Source organism: Lissotriton vulgaris, chromosome 2_1 (genome assembly GCF_964263255.1).
Source record: "Lissotriton vulgaris chromosome 2_1, aLisVul1.2, whole genome shotgun sequence".
Taxonomy (NCBI): Eukaryota; Metazoa; Chordata; class Amphibia; order Caudata; family Salamandridae; genus Lissotriton; species Lissotriton vulgaris.
The window spans coordinates 1,322,205,959-1,322,221,302 of NC_141687.1; the positions used below are offsets into that span (position 1 = coordinate 1,322,205,959).

The following is a 15,344-nucleotide window of genomic DNA, read 5'->3' on the forward strand; positions in this document are numbered from 1 at the left end:
GGCCCTAGGCCTAACCACTGTTCGATTGGTCTCTCTTATACCACTTTCTTAATGTATGGTTTGAGTGGCCACCCGCCCTCATCCATAATTGTGCAACTTTCATATATTATACTGTGCTTTTGTTTAAACGCTTGTGCCCCTTTGCTCATAAAGAGTACTGGGGATTATTCTAGTAATAAATACATATATTTTTATAATATATACTTGTGTGGTGTCCTTTCATTTGGTATTACAGGATTGTGATTGGTAAAACAGCTCGCTTAACACGACCTCTTGAGTTTAGCCTTTAAGGCTGCTTAGTCCATGCTACCACTAGGATAGCTTGTCTATAAGGTTGACTTACAACCAGACACCATAAGGGATTGTTTGGACTGATACAAGGTGGTTCCAGAATTGGAAACCTCACTTATCAGGCCAACTTCTCACAGCAGCCAAGACACGGAAGGCGTGACCTCCAATTCTTACTCTCCTGAACTTAGGCGCCAGCACCATTCCTGTCCCGCTAGATCTCAGTTGACGGGTCGGTGGTATGGCGTAAGCAGGTTGTGCAGGTAAGAAGGTCCTTTCCTTTGTAGGATACGGTGGCCAACACAAAGTGCTTTAAATACCACACGTTCCCTAATTGGAAGCCAGTGCAGTGTTCTCAGTGCTCTCTTGGAGGCGGCTCTCTTGGGCAGCATCAGAACCAAACTGACCGCCGCGTTTTGCACGTGCTGCAACCTCTGTAAGCATCTGGCACTCGCTCCCAAATATAGGACATTGCTGTAGTCCAGCCTAGATGTAATTAGTGCATGGACCATGGTCTTCCTCGTTGTCACTGGCAGATAATCCAATGTCTTCCTAAGGACCCTCATCGTGCCAAAGCATGTGCCTGCCACTCGTTTGGTGTGGTACTCGAATGAGATCTTGTCATCGATCCACACCCCTGGGTTTCGCACTTCATTGCTGGGATTAGGTAATGGACCCAGTGCTGTAGGCCACCATGCCGAAGTCCACACTGACGGAGCTCTACCAACAATCAAGACCTCGGTCTTGTTTTCATTCAATTTAAGACAGTTGTTGGCCATCCACGCCGCCAGTTCCTGCAGACCTGATCGGAAATTGTCAGCTGCCTGCTCCTTCGGCTGGGTCAAGGCCACCACTAGTTGCGTGTCATCTGCATATGACACGACTTCCAGCCCAAATTTTTCTATGATCTCGGCCACTGGAGTTACATATAAATTGAAGAGGGTAGGGCTTAGGCTGGACCCATGGGGCACCCCCTGCTTCAAGCAAATGGGGTTGGATCGAAAAGTGCCCAATGCCACCTGGAAACTACGGTCCGACAAAAAGGACTCCAGCCATTTCCATGGCCACTCCTCCCCTCCTTAAGCAATGTAATAGCGTGTGACAAATGCGGCACTGAGATCCAACAGGATCAGTGCCGCCGTGTGGCCTTTATCAGCATGTTTCCGCAAGGTTTCTGTGGCTAACAATAGTGCTGACTCGGTCGAGTGGAGTGCACGGATACCCGATTGAGTGGGATGGAGCAGTCTATTGGCCTTAATGTGGGCTGTCAACTGGTTATTGACAGCCTTCTCCGTGATTTTAGCGAAGTATGGCAGGAGTGAGATGGGGCGCAAATTCTTCATTTGCTCCATACTGATATTAGGTTGTTTTTTTCAGGGGGAGCACCACGGCCGCCTTCCAGGCTTTAGGAACCCTGCCTTCCTCAAAGGAGAGCTCTAGTAAATATCTAATATAAGGCTCCAGAGTCTCCACACTCCCTCTCGGTGTTTTAGGTGATGCAGGGTCTTTCGGGGAGCCTGAATTGATACTGCCTGCTATTGTACAAATGACCTCCCGAGAGGGAACAGTGAAGATTTTGAGGCAGTCCGTGCCTGCCACATTGGTAGAGATATCACCTCCCGGATGGCCTTCTCTGGCCGTTGCCGGAAATGAGGAGTAGATCTTCTCTACCTTTTGTGAGAAGAACTCTGCTATCCGGTTGCAGGACTCCACTGACCCAGTCACAGGAGCCGTAATACTAGAGAGACTGGAGATCTTTGTAAACGGAGAACAGCTCCTTTCGCTGAATTGTCTGCTCCCTCTATCCTGTTACAGTAATAGGATTTACGTGTTTTCCTAATTAAGGCATGGTATTCTTTCAGCATGCTTTTGTAGGCCGCCCTTTCTCCCTCGAAGAACCCTCTCCTCCATTGCCTCTCAAGACGTTTACAATCCGCTTTCTTGCCCCGAAGTTCCATCCGAACCATGGGGCAGACTTGGACTGCCTCCTCGGTGCATTATTCGACCGAGGCACCGTGCTGTCCAGTGCCTCCATGATGCGTTTGTCCAGCGCTGTACAGGCTACCTCAATTCCCCGACCTCCTGGGGGCCCACCCTGATTTAGGACCTTATTTAATGCCTCTGTAGAGAAGTTTGCCCAATTAATTAATTAATTAATTGTGGGTTTGTAATGCGCTAGAATCGACTCCTGAAGGAGTATCTCTGCGCAGTAGACCGCTGGGGAACCCGTCCTGGCTTTCCCTGTGAGATGGTCCCTACTGGGTATCTCCAAGGTGAAACCAGGCATCCCCGGCGTATGTGGGGGCCGTTGTGGAGATGAGGCAAGCTAATGCCCAGAGATGCCGAGTGTGATCCCTGGTTAGAGTAGGCACTGAGGTGAGAATTATCGAGTCCGCTGACCCTGGTCCACAACCCTGCCGCGTCGGGAATTGAACCCTGGTCCCGGGCCGTCCTCTGCTCTCGGGTCTGCCGCCTCTAACTAGTGAGCCACACCACACCATTCCTACTTCTAGTCGTTGTTCCCTGCATACTCTGGGTTGGGATTGCGGGTGTTCCTGCCTTAAAAGAGATCAAAAAGTGGTCGGACCATACCACAGGTGTAGGGGGCTCAATGTACAGCATCTCCCACTTTGCAAATATCGGGTCCAGGAGATGGCCATGGCAGTGGGTGGGCTTCTCTGATTTGAGTGAGTTGGAGTGCAGCCAGTTCCTGCCGGATTTCCTGCACCTACATGTTGGTAGTCTCATCAAAGTGGAGGTTCAAGTCTCCCAACAGAAGGATCCTCTCATACCTGAGAGCTGGCTGGATTACGTTCTCTCACAAGCTAGCAGCGAAGCGCGCCCCTGGTCCTGGTGGTCTATAAACCAGGAGTCCCTCGAGAATGTGATTCTTTGATGCTGAGATCGTAAAAAGACCAGATTCGCTGTCTACAACATCCGCCCTCTCTAGGGTGCACTGGATCTCGTGCTTACATATTATGGCAATCCCACCACCCCTACCTGCTGTTCTGTCAATTCTGCTGATTTCATAGCCATAAGGGAGAGCTTCTAAGATTTCGGGTGCCGAGGTGTCGTCATCAAGCCACGTCTCGGTAAGGAATAAGACATCCACCTGCTTGTCCCCAGATGGTCATGTATTTCCACCCAATGCTTCCTTAACGATCTGCAGTTGATCAGGGAGAGATTGAGCGTCTGTCCCCTCTCTCTGCACTTCAGCTTGCGGTTTATGGTGTAAGAGCAGTTAGTGCAGGTTTTACCCTGGTTCTCCAGGCTAATGCTATGCTTACACTTCTCCCCCAATCTGGGGCATAATTTTTAAAGCTGTTGGGCACTGTAACGAATTAAAGAAATCGAACCGTCAGGGGTGGTGGCCCCTGGCCTTGTTGCGGACGGGTGCAGACGGGCATGCCTTTGGCGCGCCTTCGGCGCGCCCGCTGCGCGTCCTTGCTGTCATCCGGTTTTATGTCAAAGGCAGGTCGCTCTAACACCACCTGCCCGTGCCGCCGGAAGTGCCTCCTCCCTCCACAACAATCGGAGTGCAGTGCAGTGTATGTGTGCAGTGTATGTGTGATATTAGGAATAAAAAAAAAAAAATGTTACCACGGTGCCCCTGATTCCTTCATAGGAATTGTTGGTAACCCAAAAGCAATAACTCTATTTCAATAATGTATTGGATGGGATTCTTTCACATTCGGCGCTTGTGCATTAAACGGAGTTCACTGGTGTCATTCATGGGTGGGGAAGCAAACCTTGTAGAACTGCCCCAAAGTTTGTTTATGCAACAAGTTCAGGTTCTGTCCTACATTAAGGCCATCCTAGGCTGCTAACATATGGGGCCTTTGCAAACAGCCAATAGAGGGTACTAGATCTCAAAAATAGCTTTGTTGCTGGAGGAAAGACTACCCATTCAGCAAAAACAATTTATTTGAGGCTTGGAAAATCCTTTTAACAAAGTGTGTATGGTTATCTAAGTATGTGACTCTTGGGATTTTTCTGAGCCTATAGATCTAGGCGGTCTGAATACAGGTATGGAAACCCTAATATGGATGATATAAGTAGGACCATTATATCTTAAAGCAGGCTCAGTTGCATCAGAAGGCTCAACTGCCTACCCTCGGTCAAGAGGGCGAACACCTTCACCTTTCACTCCAGTGTCATGTTGTGCATAGGCACTTGTTAGATGGTAGCGGTAACGAATTCCTGGAGGTCCTGGCCGGACTGGAAGCCAACATCAGCACAAGCAAACATGTTCAAATAAACTCTTCACTGCAGGAGGTTACTAATAGAAAGGGGTCATGGGGACGTTCATGGTTGGGTAATGGAATCCCAGCAAGATCAGAAATAAGCTCCAAGCCTGTAGTCCACTGGGAAATTTGTGAAAAGCCAGATCAGCCCAGACTGAGATGCTAGCATCACAGAGCAAGGTAGGCCAGCAAGAAATATGCTGATGACTAAAAAGGAGCACTTGAAAATTGGCCCTGATGACATGAGGTTATCTGACGTTACTGAGATGGTTAACCGTGGAAACACTAACCACAACTCCTACAGCTTTTAATGACCTGCTAGGGAACCCCAAGTTGTGGAACTCGGAGTTTTTGTAGTCAAGATGTTAGTACAGGCAACCACTGCTATGTTTTATGCCCTATTTGCAAGGAGGGAGGCGGTGTGGGGCACAAACACTCACATAAACACACTCAAGCATTCGTGCATACACACATCCAATCTTGACTCTCACTCCCCAATATTCATGCATGCGCCAAATATTAAAAATAAAACTATACTTACCTACTCATCTCTGCCTCTGATATCCCTGGAGGGTTGGGACTTCTGCCTTGAGGGAAGGCAGCAGTTTTACAATTGTCAAGTGGGATGGGGTCAGTTAGACTGCTGACCCCACCACACTCTGTGACGAGGTGTCACGGATTGATACTCAGCCCTCGGTACTTCAGGGCTTGGATCTGAAGCTCCCAGGTCCGAGGCAATCATTGACGCTCCCCTTAGTCATGAAGAGGAGGGCCTTAAGGTGCTTTTCAAGGCTGAAGATGTCCCGCCCACAGGAGCTGTGACTTCAGCCCAGCAAAGTTCAGCTCAGGCAGCCAGGAGCCGGCACATTTAGCACATGTCTAACTCCTGGCTGCCTGACTTTTGCTCAACGTGACAGGCATACTTTACTGTGGCTGAAAGGTGAAGAGGCATAGCCAATCAGTCCATTAGGACAGGCCGCAGCTGACATAGAGCCGTCCATTCCAAGTTGGATTAAACTTGGATGTTTACATTTATGTTGACCTACACATAAAGAAAGATGTAATGGTAATGTTATTGCAATTTATAGAGCGCAACTGCCACCCTAAGGTGTTCTGGCGTTGTGTGAAGTCCTATAGAGGCCCAAAAACAGAGCGACTATGAACGAAGTTTAAGTAGAGAATAACCACGTTTTTAAGGCCTTCCTAAAAGTAAGTAAAGTTGTCCTGCATCTAAGATTTAGCGGAAGGCCATTCCAGGGCTTCGCTGAGCAGGACACAAAGCTTCTGCTCCCCCCCCACCGCCCCAAGCAGGATTTACATACCCTGGGTACTGATATCCGTTTTGCTTCTGCTGAGCATAATTATCTTTTTGGTACATATCAATGAAATTGTTGTTTGAAAAACTCTGGCCAGAAGCTTGGATGGCTTTATAGACCATACACAGGGCTTTACACTGAACCAGTTTTCTTATCGACAGCCAATGAAGCCTTTTGATCTCAGCCGAGATAGAGGCATATCTTGGTATACCGGTGATGCAGCTAGCCACTGCATTCTGTAGGAGTTGCACTTTATTCATAAGTCCCTCCTGCAGGCTGATGTAGAGACCATTACAATAGTCCAGCCTAGACATGGATAGGGCAGTGATAACTGTTTGTATACTGTTTTTTTTTTGCATGATCTCAGGATGTAAGAGGTAGAAGAAACCACTGCATTCACCAGCTGAGTTTGTTATCCATCCATACCCCGAGGTTTCTTGCCTTTTCTTATTGAGGGTGGGAAGGGGACCAGTGTGTTCAGCCACCAGGCAGGAGTTCAAAAGCTGGGGTCATTGCCAAACAGCACAACTTCCGTTTTTCCAGAGTTAGGTTTAAGGCAGTTTTGAGCCATCCAGCCTCCCACGGCGGACATGCAATCTTGAAGCCATGATGCTTTTCCCAGCACCAACCCTGGCTTTAGCAGTACCACAATTTGGATGTTGTCTGCATAGGACGTCAGACTAAAGCCATATGATTCAATCAGTGGAGCCAACAATAACACAAGTATTAAAAAGCGTCTGGCTCAATGAAGATCCCTGAGGGACTCCACAGGGCTAGGAGAATGGTTTGGGAGAGAATAACCCAAGTGCGACCGTTTGAATCCTATTGGAGAGATAGGATTCAAGCAACTTCCAGGCGGTGCCCTGGATTCCAATCTATGGCAGTCTGTCCATCAATAAGACGTGATGGACCATATCAAAGGTCGCCGAGAGATCTAACCTGATCATCACAGCTTTGCCTCCTGTCTAGTATGGTCCTGATCTCTTCTGTGGACTAAATTAGGGCTGACTCTGTGCTATGCCCTCCTCTGAAGCAGTACTGGGAATGGCCCATTGCTTGCAATTCTAACAGGAACATACTAAGTTGTGTGTTCATGAATTTCTCTGACACTTTCGTAGGGAGAGGAGGCCTAGAGATCAGTCTAAAATTATTTGGATATTTAGGAACCAGAGTAGATTTCTTGAGCAGAGGCAATATTGAGGCGCTTTTCCAGACTTTAGGAAAGTATTCTTCAGAAAACATAGTATTTATGACGAAGGTCAGTGCCAATGTGACTGGCTCCGAGGCCAGTTCAGTATGGAAACTGGGCACGAGAACAAGGAGGTTGCCTCCGAAACGCGTCGAGTGACTTTGCTTAAAATAAAAACACACTGAAAAGGAATATTTGTGGCCCTGGCATCGTTTATGGGAAACCAGCTAAACGATTGTGGTTGATATAGATAGGTAGTTATAGTTAGGACCATGTTTCTATTCAAAAAGCGTTTTTTCTTTTCCCAATAACTATGGCGGCGGTTGCTGAATCTTCGCAAAATGTTCAAATCTAGTGGGGCGCTCCAGTCAGCTCCTACTTGAGTTTCGGGGGGATTCGGCAAGCTAGGGCCGAGGAAAAAAAGAGGGTCCCAAAACGTGTTTTCGCCATGTTAATTTCCACAGGAAACTTTATACACTCCTACAGCCCGAACTGCTGAACGGAATTGCACCAAATTTGGCAAAAAGGTAGCTCTTGTTTCAGAAAGAACTCGTTTTGTTAAATGGTGTAAATCCGTTCAGTATTTCCTGAGAAATTAAAAAAAGGTAAAAAAATGCATCTCTCATAGGAAACTTTAGAAACTACTACAGCTCGAACTGCTGAACGGAATTACAACAAATTTGGCAAAAAGGTAGTGCTTGGTTCAGAAAGGACACTTTTTTTTTCTTTTTTTTAAATGGTGTAAATCAGTTTAGTAGTTGCTGAGAAAATCAAAAAATAAGTTTCGATATATAGAGATACGGAGGATCCGCGCACCCTGCCGATCACGAGCTGCATTCTTATTGGCTGTCAACATTTCAAACCAGGAAGTGTTGGCAGCCATCTTGTGCCTCCGTAGAACCAAGGCACAAGAAAGCAGTACAACAAAAGCGCAAAACAAGAAAAGGATACAGGGTAGAAACACCCTGACCCCCTGCTCAGGGGGTCCCACAAGGACCCACAGGGCCCTTTTTGTATAATTTCTGCAGAATTCAAGCTGGGTGCGCTAATCGGCAGTAATTTTTAAAAAATGAATCGGGGGGGGGGGGGGCTCCCGTGCTTCATTTAATTGAGGCCCCCGGGTGGGCCAGGTCCTTGGGGCATTTTCAAAAATGTATGCGGGGACCCACGTGGGCCCCTGCAGCCCGGGACTTCCAGCACCGGGGCTTGATTAGATTTGCGGGGGCTCGGAGCCCCACCCACAGCCCCCAGGACCGCCACTCCCCGGGGCTGTGGTTTGGATGGGAGTGGGGCCACGTGCCCCCCCCTCCTGGAGCCAGTGATGGCCCAGGGGACTGCCACCCCCCAGGGCCGGCTCCTGCGGTGTCCAGGGGTGCCCACCCCCGGGACACTGCTGTTCGCTATGACAGGGCGGGAGCCTCGTGGCTCCCACCCTGTCATACCAAACTGTGATTTGGTTTTTGGAACAGAGAGAGCAGAGAACCTGCTCTCTCTTCCAAAAACCAAACCAGCTTGCTTTTCCACACAAGGAGCTGCATCTTAACAGCTCCCCGTGTGGAAAAGCTCCCCCGCAGGAGGCTGGGAGCCGGCAGGGATCGTGGGGGCATTGGGGCTTCCCCCACAGTCCCCAACGGAGAGGGCTAGCCCCGGGGGATGGGGTCCCTGGGGCTAGAAGTGACCCGGGAGGGGGGGCTACACGACCCCCCCTCCCCTACAAAATTTTTAAAAAACAAAGGCTGGCCCTGGGGGAATGGGGTCCCCAGAGCCATATTTGGCCTGAGGAGTGGGACCATGCGGCCCCCCTCCTCAAATTAAATAAATAACCAATGGCCAGGGCCCGGGGGATGGGGTCCCTGGGCCCAGAAGTGGCCAGGGAGGGGGGCCACATGGCCCCCCTCCCCCTCCATTAAAATATTTAAATTTACAAAAAAGAACGCGCAAAGGCCGGCCCCTGGGGATGTGGTCCCCCGGGTCATAAAGGGCCTGAGGAGGGGGGGCATCGCAGCCCCCTCCAAACAACAAAAAACACTGACCATGCCCCGGGAGATGGGGTCCCCGGGCCGAATATGTCCTCGGGAGGGGTCCACACTGCCCCCTTCCAATATTTTTTTGTATTTTTTTTTTAATAGGGATGAGGCCCTGGGGGATGGGTTCCCCAAGACCAATAAAATAGGAAAGGAAGAGGGGCCACACAGCTCCCCCTCCCTGCAGCACTCTGTAAACGTGCCCCCTGGCACGTTGTAAGATGGGGAACGAATTGCCCTTGAATACTGGGGGTCCCTGGGGGCACCTGGAACATCCAGTATTCGCCAGGAAACTGCGTTGCAGAGAGGTGTTCGAGGCCACTCCGCTTCTGCAGCGCAGCTCTGTGGTGCTTACTGAAGGTACCTGGTGGGCTAGTTGGACCCCAGGGACCCTCAGGATTCAAGGGGACTTATTCCCCCAACTTAAATTGTGCCCCAGGGCTATTTGTCACAGTGGTGAAGCGAGGGGAGGGGCCTGAGGATACATGTGTGCAAACACGCCCTGTGGTGTGTTTTGGGGAATTAATTTCTCTTCAATCCTGGGGTCCAACTAGCCCACCACGTACCTCCAGTAAGTGCCACAGAGCTGTGTGGCAGAGTTGTGTAAAAAGAGGCGTGGCCTGGGCCACCTCTCTGCAACGCAGTGCAATGGAGCTTACTGGAGGTACCTGGTGGTCTAGTTGGACCCCAGGGACCCTCGGGATTAAAGAGGAATTAATTCCATAACTTAAAACGCGCCACAGGGAGTGTTTGCACACATGTCACCTCAGGCCCCACCCCCTCCCTTCACCACTTACGTTATAAGTTGGGAATTGATTCCCCTTGAATACTGAGGGTCCCTGGGCGCGAACAACCCCACCAGGTACCTCCAGTATGCGACAAGGAGCTGTGTGGCAGAGAGGTGGGCCAGGCCACACCCCTTTTTACACCTCTGCAACGCAGCTCTGTGGTGCTTACTGGAGGTACCTGGTTGGCTAGTTGGACCCCAGGGACCGTCAGTATTTATGGGGGACTTAATCTCCCAACTTAAAACGGCCACAGGGTGTGTTTGCACACATTTCACCTCAGGCCCCCCTTCCCTTCACCATTAAGCAAACACACCCGTAGCGTGTTTTAAGAGGTAGTTTTAATACACCTGTGCTATTATGTACTAAGGCCTTACAGAGGAGGTCATGCTAATCATAGGGGTACCCCAACGCATAGTGTTCCATAGTGTATGTAGGTTTTTTCACTGTATTCTAAGTGCCTTTTAGCCTAGCACTGGCTCTAGGCCTGATAAGTCAGTCCGATACCACCAGTACCCGTCTGAAAGTTGTGGGCACAGGATGATTTTTCAACAAGGCCTGCTTCTGCTCCTCTGTTGGTTCTTTCTGTACATGTCTTGCTTCTTCATGCACTTTTCTGTGTCTTTGTGGACTTCTGTTGCTTCTTTCTGCATTTCTTTTGCTGCTTTCTGTGCGTTTTACTTCTTTCTTCACATGTCCTACCTCTGTAGGCATAGTTAGAAACTAGCATTTGAAAAACCTTTGAAATTATCTGAAAAAAACATAGGTTTCAGGCATGTTATAGTTAGAAATTAGCATTTAAAAAAACCTTAGAAATTCACTGAAAAAACAATAGGTTTCAGGGACGTTATAGTTAGTTGGACATTTCACTCATACAAAACCATAGAAATTCCCCCGTTATAGTTTGTTGTGCTAACTATAACTTGCGCCCCCGCAATGCACTGCTGATGACGTCACATATTACATCATTCATGACCTGGTCAGTGACATCACTGAGGACATCATGTTAAAGGCATGCAGGGTTTGGCACCGTTGTAAAGGCTGCTTCCCAGCCAAAGGCCTTAAGCTCCTCAAGTTCAATGTTGAACTTTCATGTAAGAGTTGTTTTGCTTTAATGTTTTCTCCTCTGCAGGTGCTGATACTTTGTTTCGTTAGAGTTAGATATTGTTTGTAGCGATAGCAAGGTATGGGAGGAATCTTTGGCAGTAAGATGTGTTAATGAGGTGTGAGACTAGTTCTCATGGCGGAAAGGGTCGCTTAAGGACTAATTCATGGGCTCGATTGAAAGTGTGGGAGAAGAGCTGGATGTTGCTAAATTCTACCTAGGAATATGGGAATACACTGGAAATTGATAACGCTAGTTACCTTGAATGCTCTGTGGTAATAGATGTTGTATTGTTAGAGAGACATTTAGGGTTTACTGAGGCACAGACCTCATAGGCGACTTCTTACTGTGTAGCTTCATGCTACACTATTCATACTGGAGTGCTTTTAGAAAAGACTCCTTCATGCTGACACCTGTTCCTTGTTTCCCATAGCTTGTCAGGAGTTCCCTGAAATGTATATAGGGTAGAAAAATTTCAATTTTATTTTGAAATACTAATGACTTGGTAGGAGGATCGAAATTATGCAAATAAACCTTCAGATTATTTTTCTTATCCTTTTGTTTTGCAGAAACAGAGTTTTTGGTATGCTTCCTGTTTAGACTGAATTTTATTATATTTAGACTTGTTCTTGTAATACTATATATTTTAGGATATGCTCTATCAGTTTGTTTCTCAGTCTGTAATAAAACACTTTAACTATCCTTGTAGTCCCTGTTTTATTGTGTGACTAATTGGTTACACTGTTAAGGTATGTAATGCATGTTTACTCCTGCTTACCTCTCTAGCAATGGATAAAGGTCCGCTGACAAAGGAGAAAACATCAGCAGGGTTATAGCGTTAACAGGTGTAGGGTGGTAAGTCTGATCCTCCAGGCACAGGTGATCAACATTGGCCTAGGACAGTATGAGTCATATCACATTTTTTAGATCTTCAAATAAAATAAATTTGAATACATTGAATTTAAGTTATTTAGCGTGGACCTAGTACCTAAATGTATGTGGGACCGCCCTGTTTTAGAAAAACACGCTGACCTCTTACACCAGAACGTTTGTGTTGGGAAAATTAAATCCTCAGCTCACCATCCATACTTTTTTTTCCATCTAGACCAGTTGGTCTCAAGACCAGTTGTTTTGAGATCTGGGCCCCCCATCACCAACTTCTGACTATTATATTATCCTTTTATTATATTGCTATCAGACAACATTTGATCTATTGGCTGCAGGTTATGCCAAGCATGGTGCAGGCTAATACCGATCGCCTTCCTTCACTTACCAAGCTTCATCACATAGTTGCTGTTACATTAGCCTTCGATGTTCTCTTTATGATCAATAGCAGTAAGGCAAGTGGGACAATGAAATTCCCTCATTCCTGCCCAATAAAAAAAATAAAAGGTGTGTATTTTTTATTTGTTTTCCTTTTTTGTTCAACTAAACTTTTGAGTTGGTTTCATGTTCACAATCACGGTTTCGAGCACTCACTACTCTGTCTTTAAGACACACCTGAGTGTCTCCGGCAATTCAAATAGCAGCACTCTGATGCCTTTAATATATGAAATGGAAAAAAGGTCATAATAGCTCAATTAAATATCTTGATTTTTATAGGAAAGCGACTGTGTTGTAAATGTGTTTTTTGTAGTCATTTTTTATTAAGAAAAAAAAAATCGGTTGGCACATTTTCGGCATCCTCTATTACTATTTAATGGAATGTGAGAGTGAGTACTGTTTTTTTTTTTAACTATGGAATGGTGAATTGATGGACTTAGCATTTCTTTTTGGAGTGTTGGAGGTGACCGATGAATCCTTTAGATATTTTTATTTATTTATAATTATTTGGATTATTTGTAAAGTTAAGTTTCCTGTTGTGTTGAACATTGCCCATTGACTAAGAATGCGCAATAGAAATCAGTACAGTATAAGATCACACTAGATTCGCCATCTGCATAATTTTTTTAGTCCTATCATATGCATGTATTTCCACCTCGTGTAACGTTATGAGAGCAGAACAGATCCATGTGTATTTTCTTAAATTAATGCTGTATGTTGTGGTTGCTTAACGTTAATGTTTTTCTAAATGAAAGATTGTCTTTGAAAGTTTACTTTACATTTTTTGCTCTCAATTATGCAACTTGTATCATGTGATCTAGGTGACCGGCATAGCATTGATGGGTCTAGGAGTGGTCTGCCAAATTAACCTCTCTGTTAACATAGTCCTCAATGATGGGTGGTATGGAGCCCCTCTGCTCCTCTCTGCTGTGGGCTTCCTGATTTTCATGATATCAACCTTCGGAGCAGTGGCCGTTTTCATAGAACATCAAGGAATGATCAGAACGGTAAAGTCCATATTTCCTTTCTTTTGCTATAATGGAGTGAGTCGTGCATGTTTTTATTTTGAGTTTTAATACAGATTTGTATGTAAATGTCCTTTATAAAGGTTTACAGCAACTTGTTTTTGCCCAAATAGAAGGTAAATTCCCACTATATTGCAGCAGCAGATCCCCCACAATGGTGGAGGAGCCTAGACTCACCAGCTCAGAGCCAGCAGCTGAAAAAAACGATATTTCACGATTTTATTTTTCAGCTGCTGGCTAAGCCAGTGTGAGCAGGGAGAGGTGGGCCCAGGTCATGGGAGAGGGGAGGAGTGGTGGTAGGTGCACTTTTAAATGAGTATGCTGTCTCAAGGCGGCTAAACTGACATGCGCACTTGTTTCTCCAACCCAGCTATATTCCACAGCTGGGTTGAAGAAACAGCACATATTACCTGAGCAAGCATTATTCCAGCCCGCTTTGGCCAATCCCCACGCAGGAAAATTAAGTGGAGTCCATTATGCAGCCCCAGGGCCTGCTGGGCAGCCGGGAGCAACAGTTAAGTCTTTTATTTATATTATAAACTAATGAAAAATCCAAGACCTCCTTTTTTAATATGTCATTCCTAAGTTGGTCATGTCGACCTCTAAAGCAGGGTGCTGTGTATTAAAAAGTAGGATACGTATTTTCGTGTCTTAACTTGTAAAATCCCAAAATTGTTGTTCCTACTATAAAAAGGTTAGTAGCCCCAATGGGTTACACACTGACAGCTCAGTTGTGCTTACTTCTAAATAGGACTATTAAAGTTGATATTTAAAGGGTTATATCTGTTGAATCCCTAGCCCTCTCACTTTTTAATCATGTCCTTGTGACCACCTAATAAAAATTAAGTGAATCTAGAGAGACCTTTTTAAATCACTCGCTTACTTACTTTTTCTGCACTCTGCACCTCATTCATCTGTATTCTCTTATGCCCATTTTTTCGGAAAACACCTCCGCTCCTACCCTCAGGAAGTCGTAGTCCACACAACGGTGTGAGGAGGGAACCCCCGCCAAGTTATGACACAGATCTGTCACCCAGCGACCCTGCAATCTGCCTAACGAGCTGCTGAGAAGGGCCCTCTTGGCAGCTTGGTGCTCCCTCTGGGTTGCTTCTCCATAGTGGCCTCTTGGACTGCGATCTCACTATGCGGCTGCCCAAACTCCTGCGCTGAGGACAGCCTTCTGCCCCCTGGGACGCATCCCTGCCCCAAGGTCTCTTGGGAAGACGCTCCTTGCTGATGCCCTATTAAACTCGGCCCTGTCTTTACTTGCACACCTGCTGACACCTGGGCATTGAGGTTGGGTGTAGGCGTGGGCGGAAAATCCGTTCCGCTCGCGGATTTTGCGGATTTTCGGGAAATCCGCAATCCGCGAGATTTGCGAATTTCCCGCAAAATCCGCAAATCCGCGAGCAGCGGATTTTGCTCGCACTGCTCGCACTGTTCGCGTGAGTTCGCGCCCCGCGAATAAGTGCAAAATTGCAGAAATACGATCTTAGCAAAACTGAAAGTAACTACTTACCAGGTTCAAAAGTTCAGGCTCATCATTAGTAGCCATTTCCTGGAGTGCTTCCTGAGGGGCCCCTCCAGAGTTCAGTTGCCAGTTGAAACTATTATGTGACCCTGCTCTGAACCTCAGAATAGTTACACATATGCCACAAAGGTCCTGAATTACAGCTAAGGGAGACAAGCAGGAGCCAGGCTGGAAGTTAAAATCCATTAATCAGCCCCTAATTCATTATTGTCAGTTGGGGCAGGGCAGGTGTTGTAACTAATTTTGCAACAATGAAAGCACTTAGCAAGTGCAAAAGATCACTAATCAGGGCGCACTAAGGAAGCAGGTGCCAGCTAAAAAAATATTCTGTGACACATGAATCAGCCCCAAATTAATTCAGGTCACTTGAGGCAGTGAAGGTGTGCTTTGCTTTGCCGAAAATAATGTACACTGGACAACCAGAGGGTGTGGTGATGAAACAGAGGGTGGCATGGGTGGGCCAGAGGGTGGCATGAGTAGTCAGAGAGTGGCAGTGGTGACAGAGAGTGGCAGT

At 46.9% G+C, this 15,344-nt stretch overlaps 1 protein-coding gene across 2 annotated transcripts in view; it reads left to right on the plus strand.

The window, feature by feature from the left end:
• LOC147732560 (CD63 antigen-like) overlaps nt 1–15,344 on the plus strand; it is a 75,348-nt gene that overhangs the window by 22,137 nt on the left and 37,867 nt on the right. For both annotated transcript variants that reach the window (XM_086958826.1, XM_086958827.1), the window contains exon 2: nt 13,096–13,281. In XM_086958826.1, the coding sequence (XP_086814952.1) occupies nt 13,096–13,281 (186 nt within the window). The remainder of the gene's footprint in view (nt 1–13,095; nt 13,282–15,344) is intronic.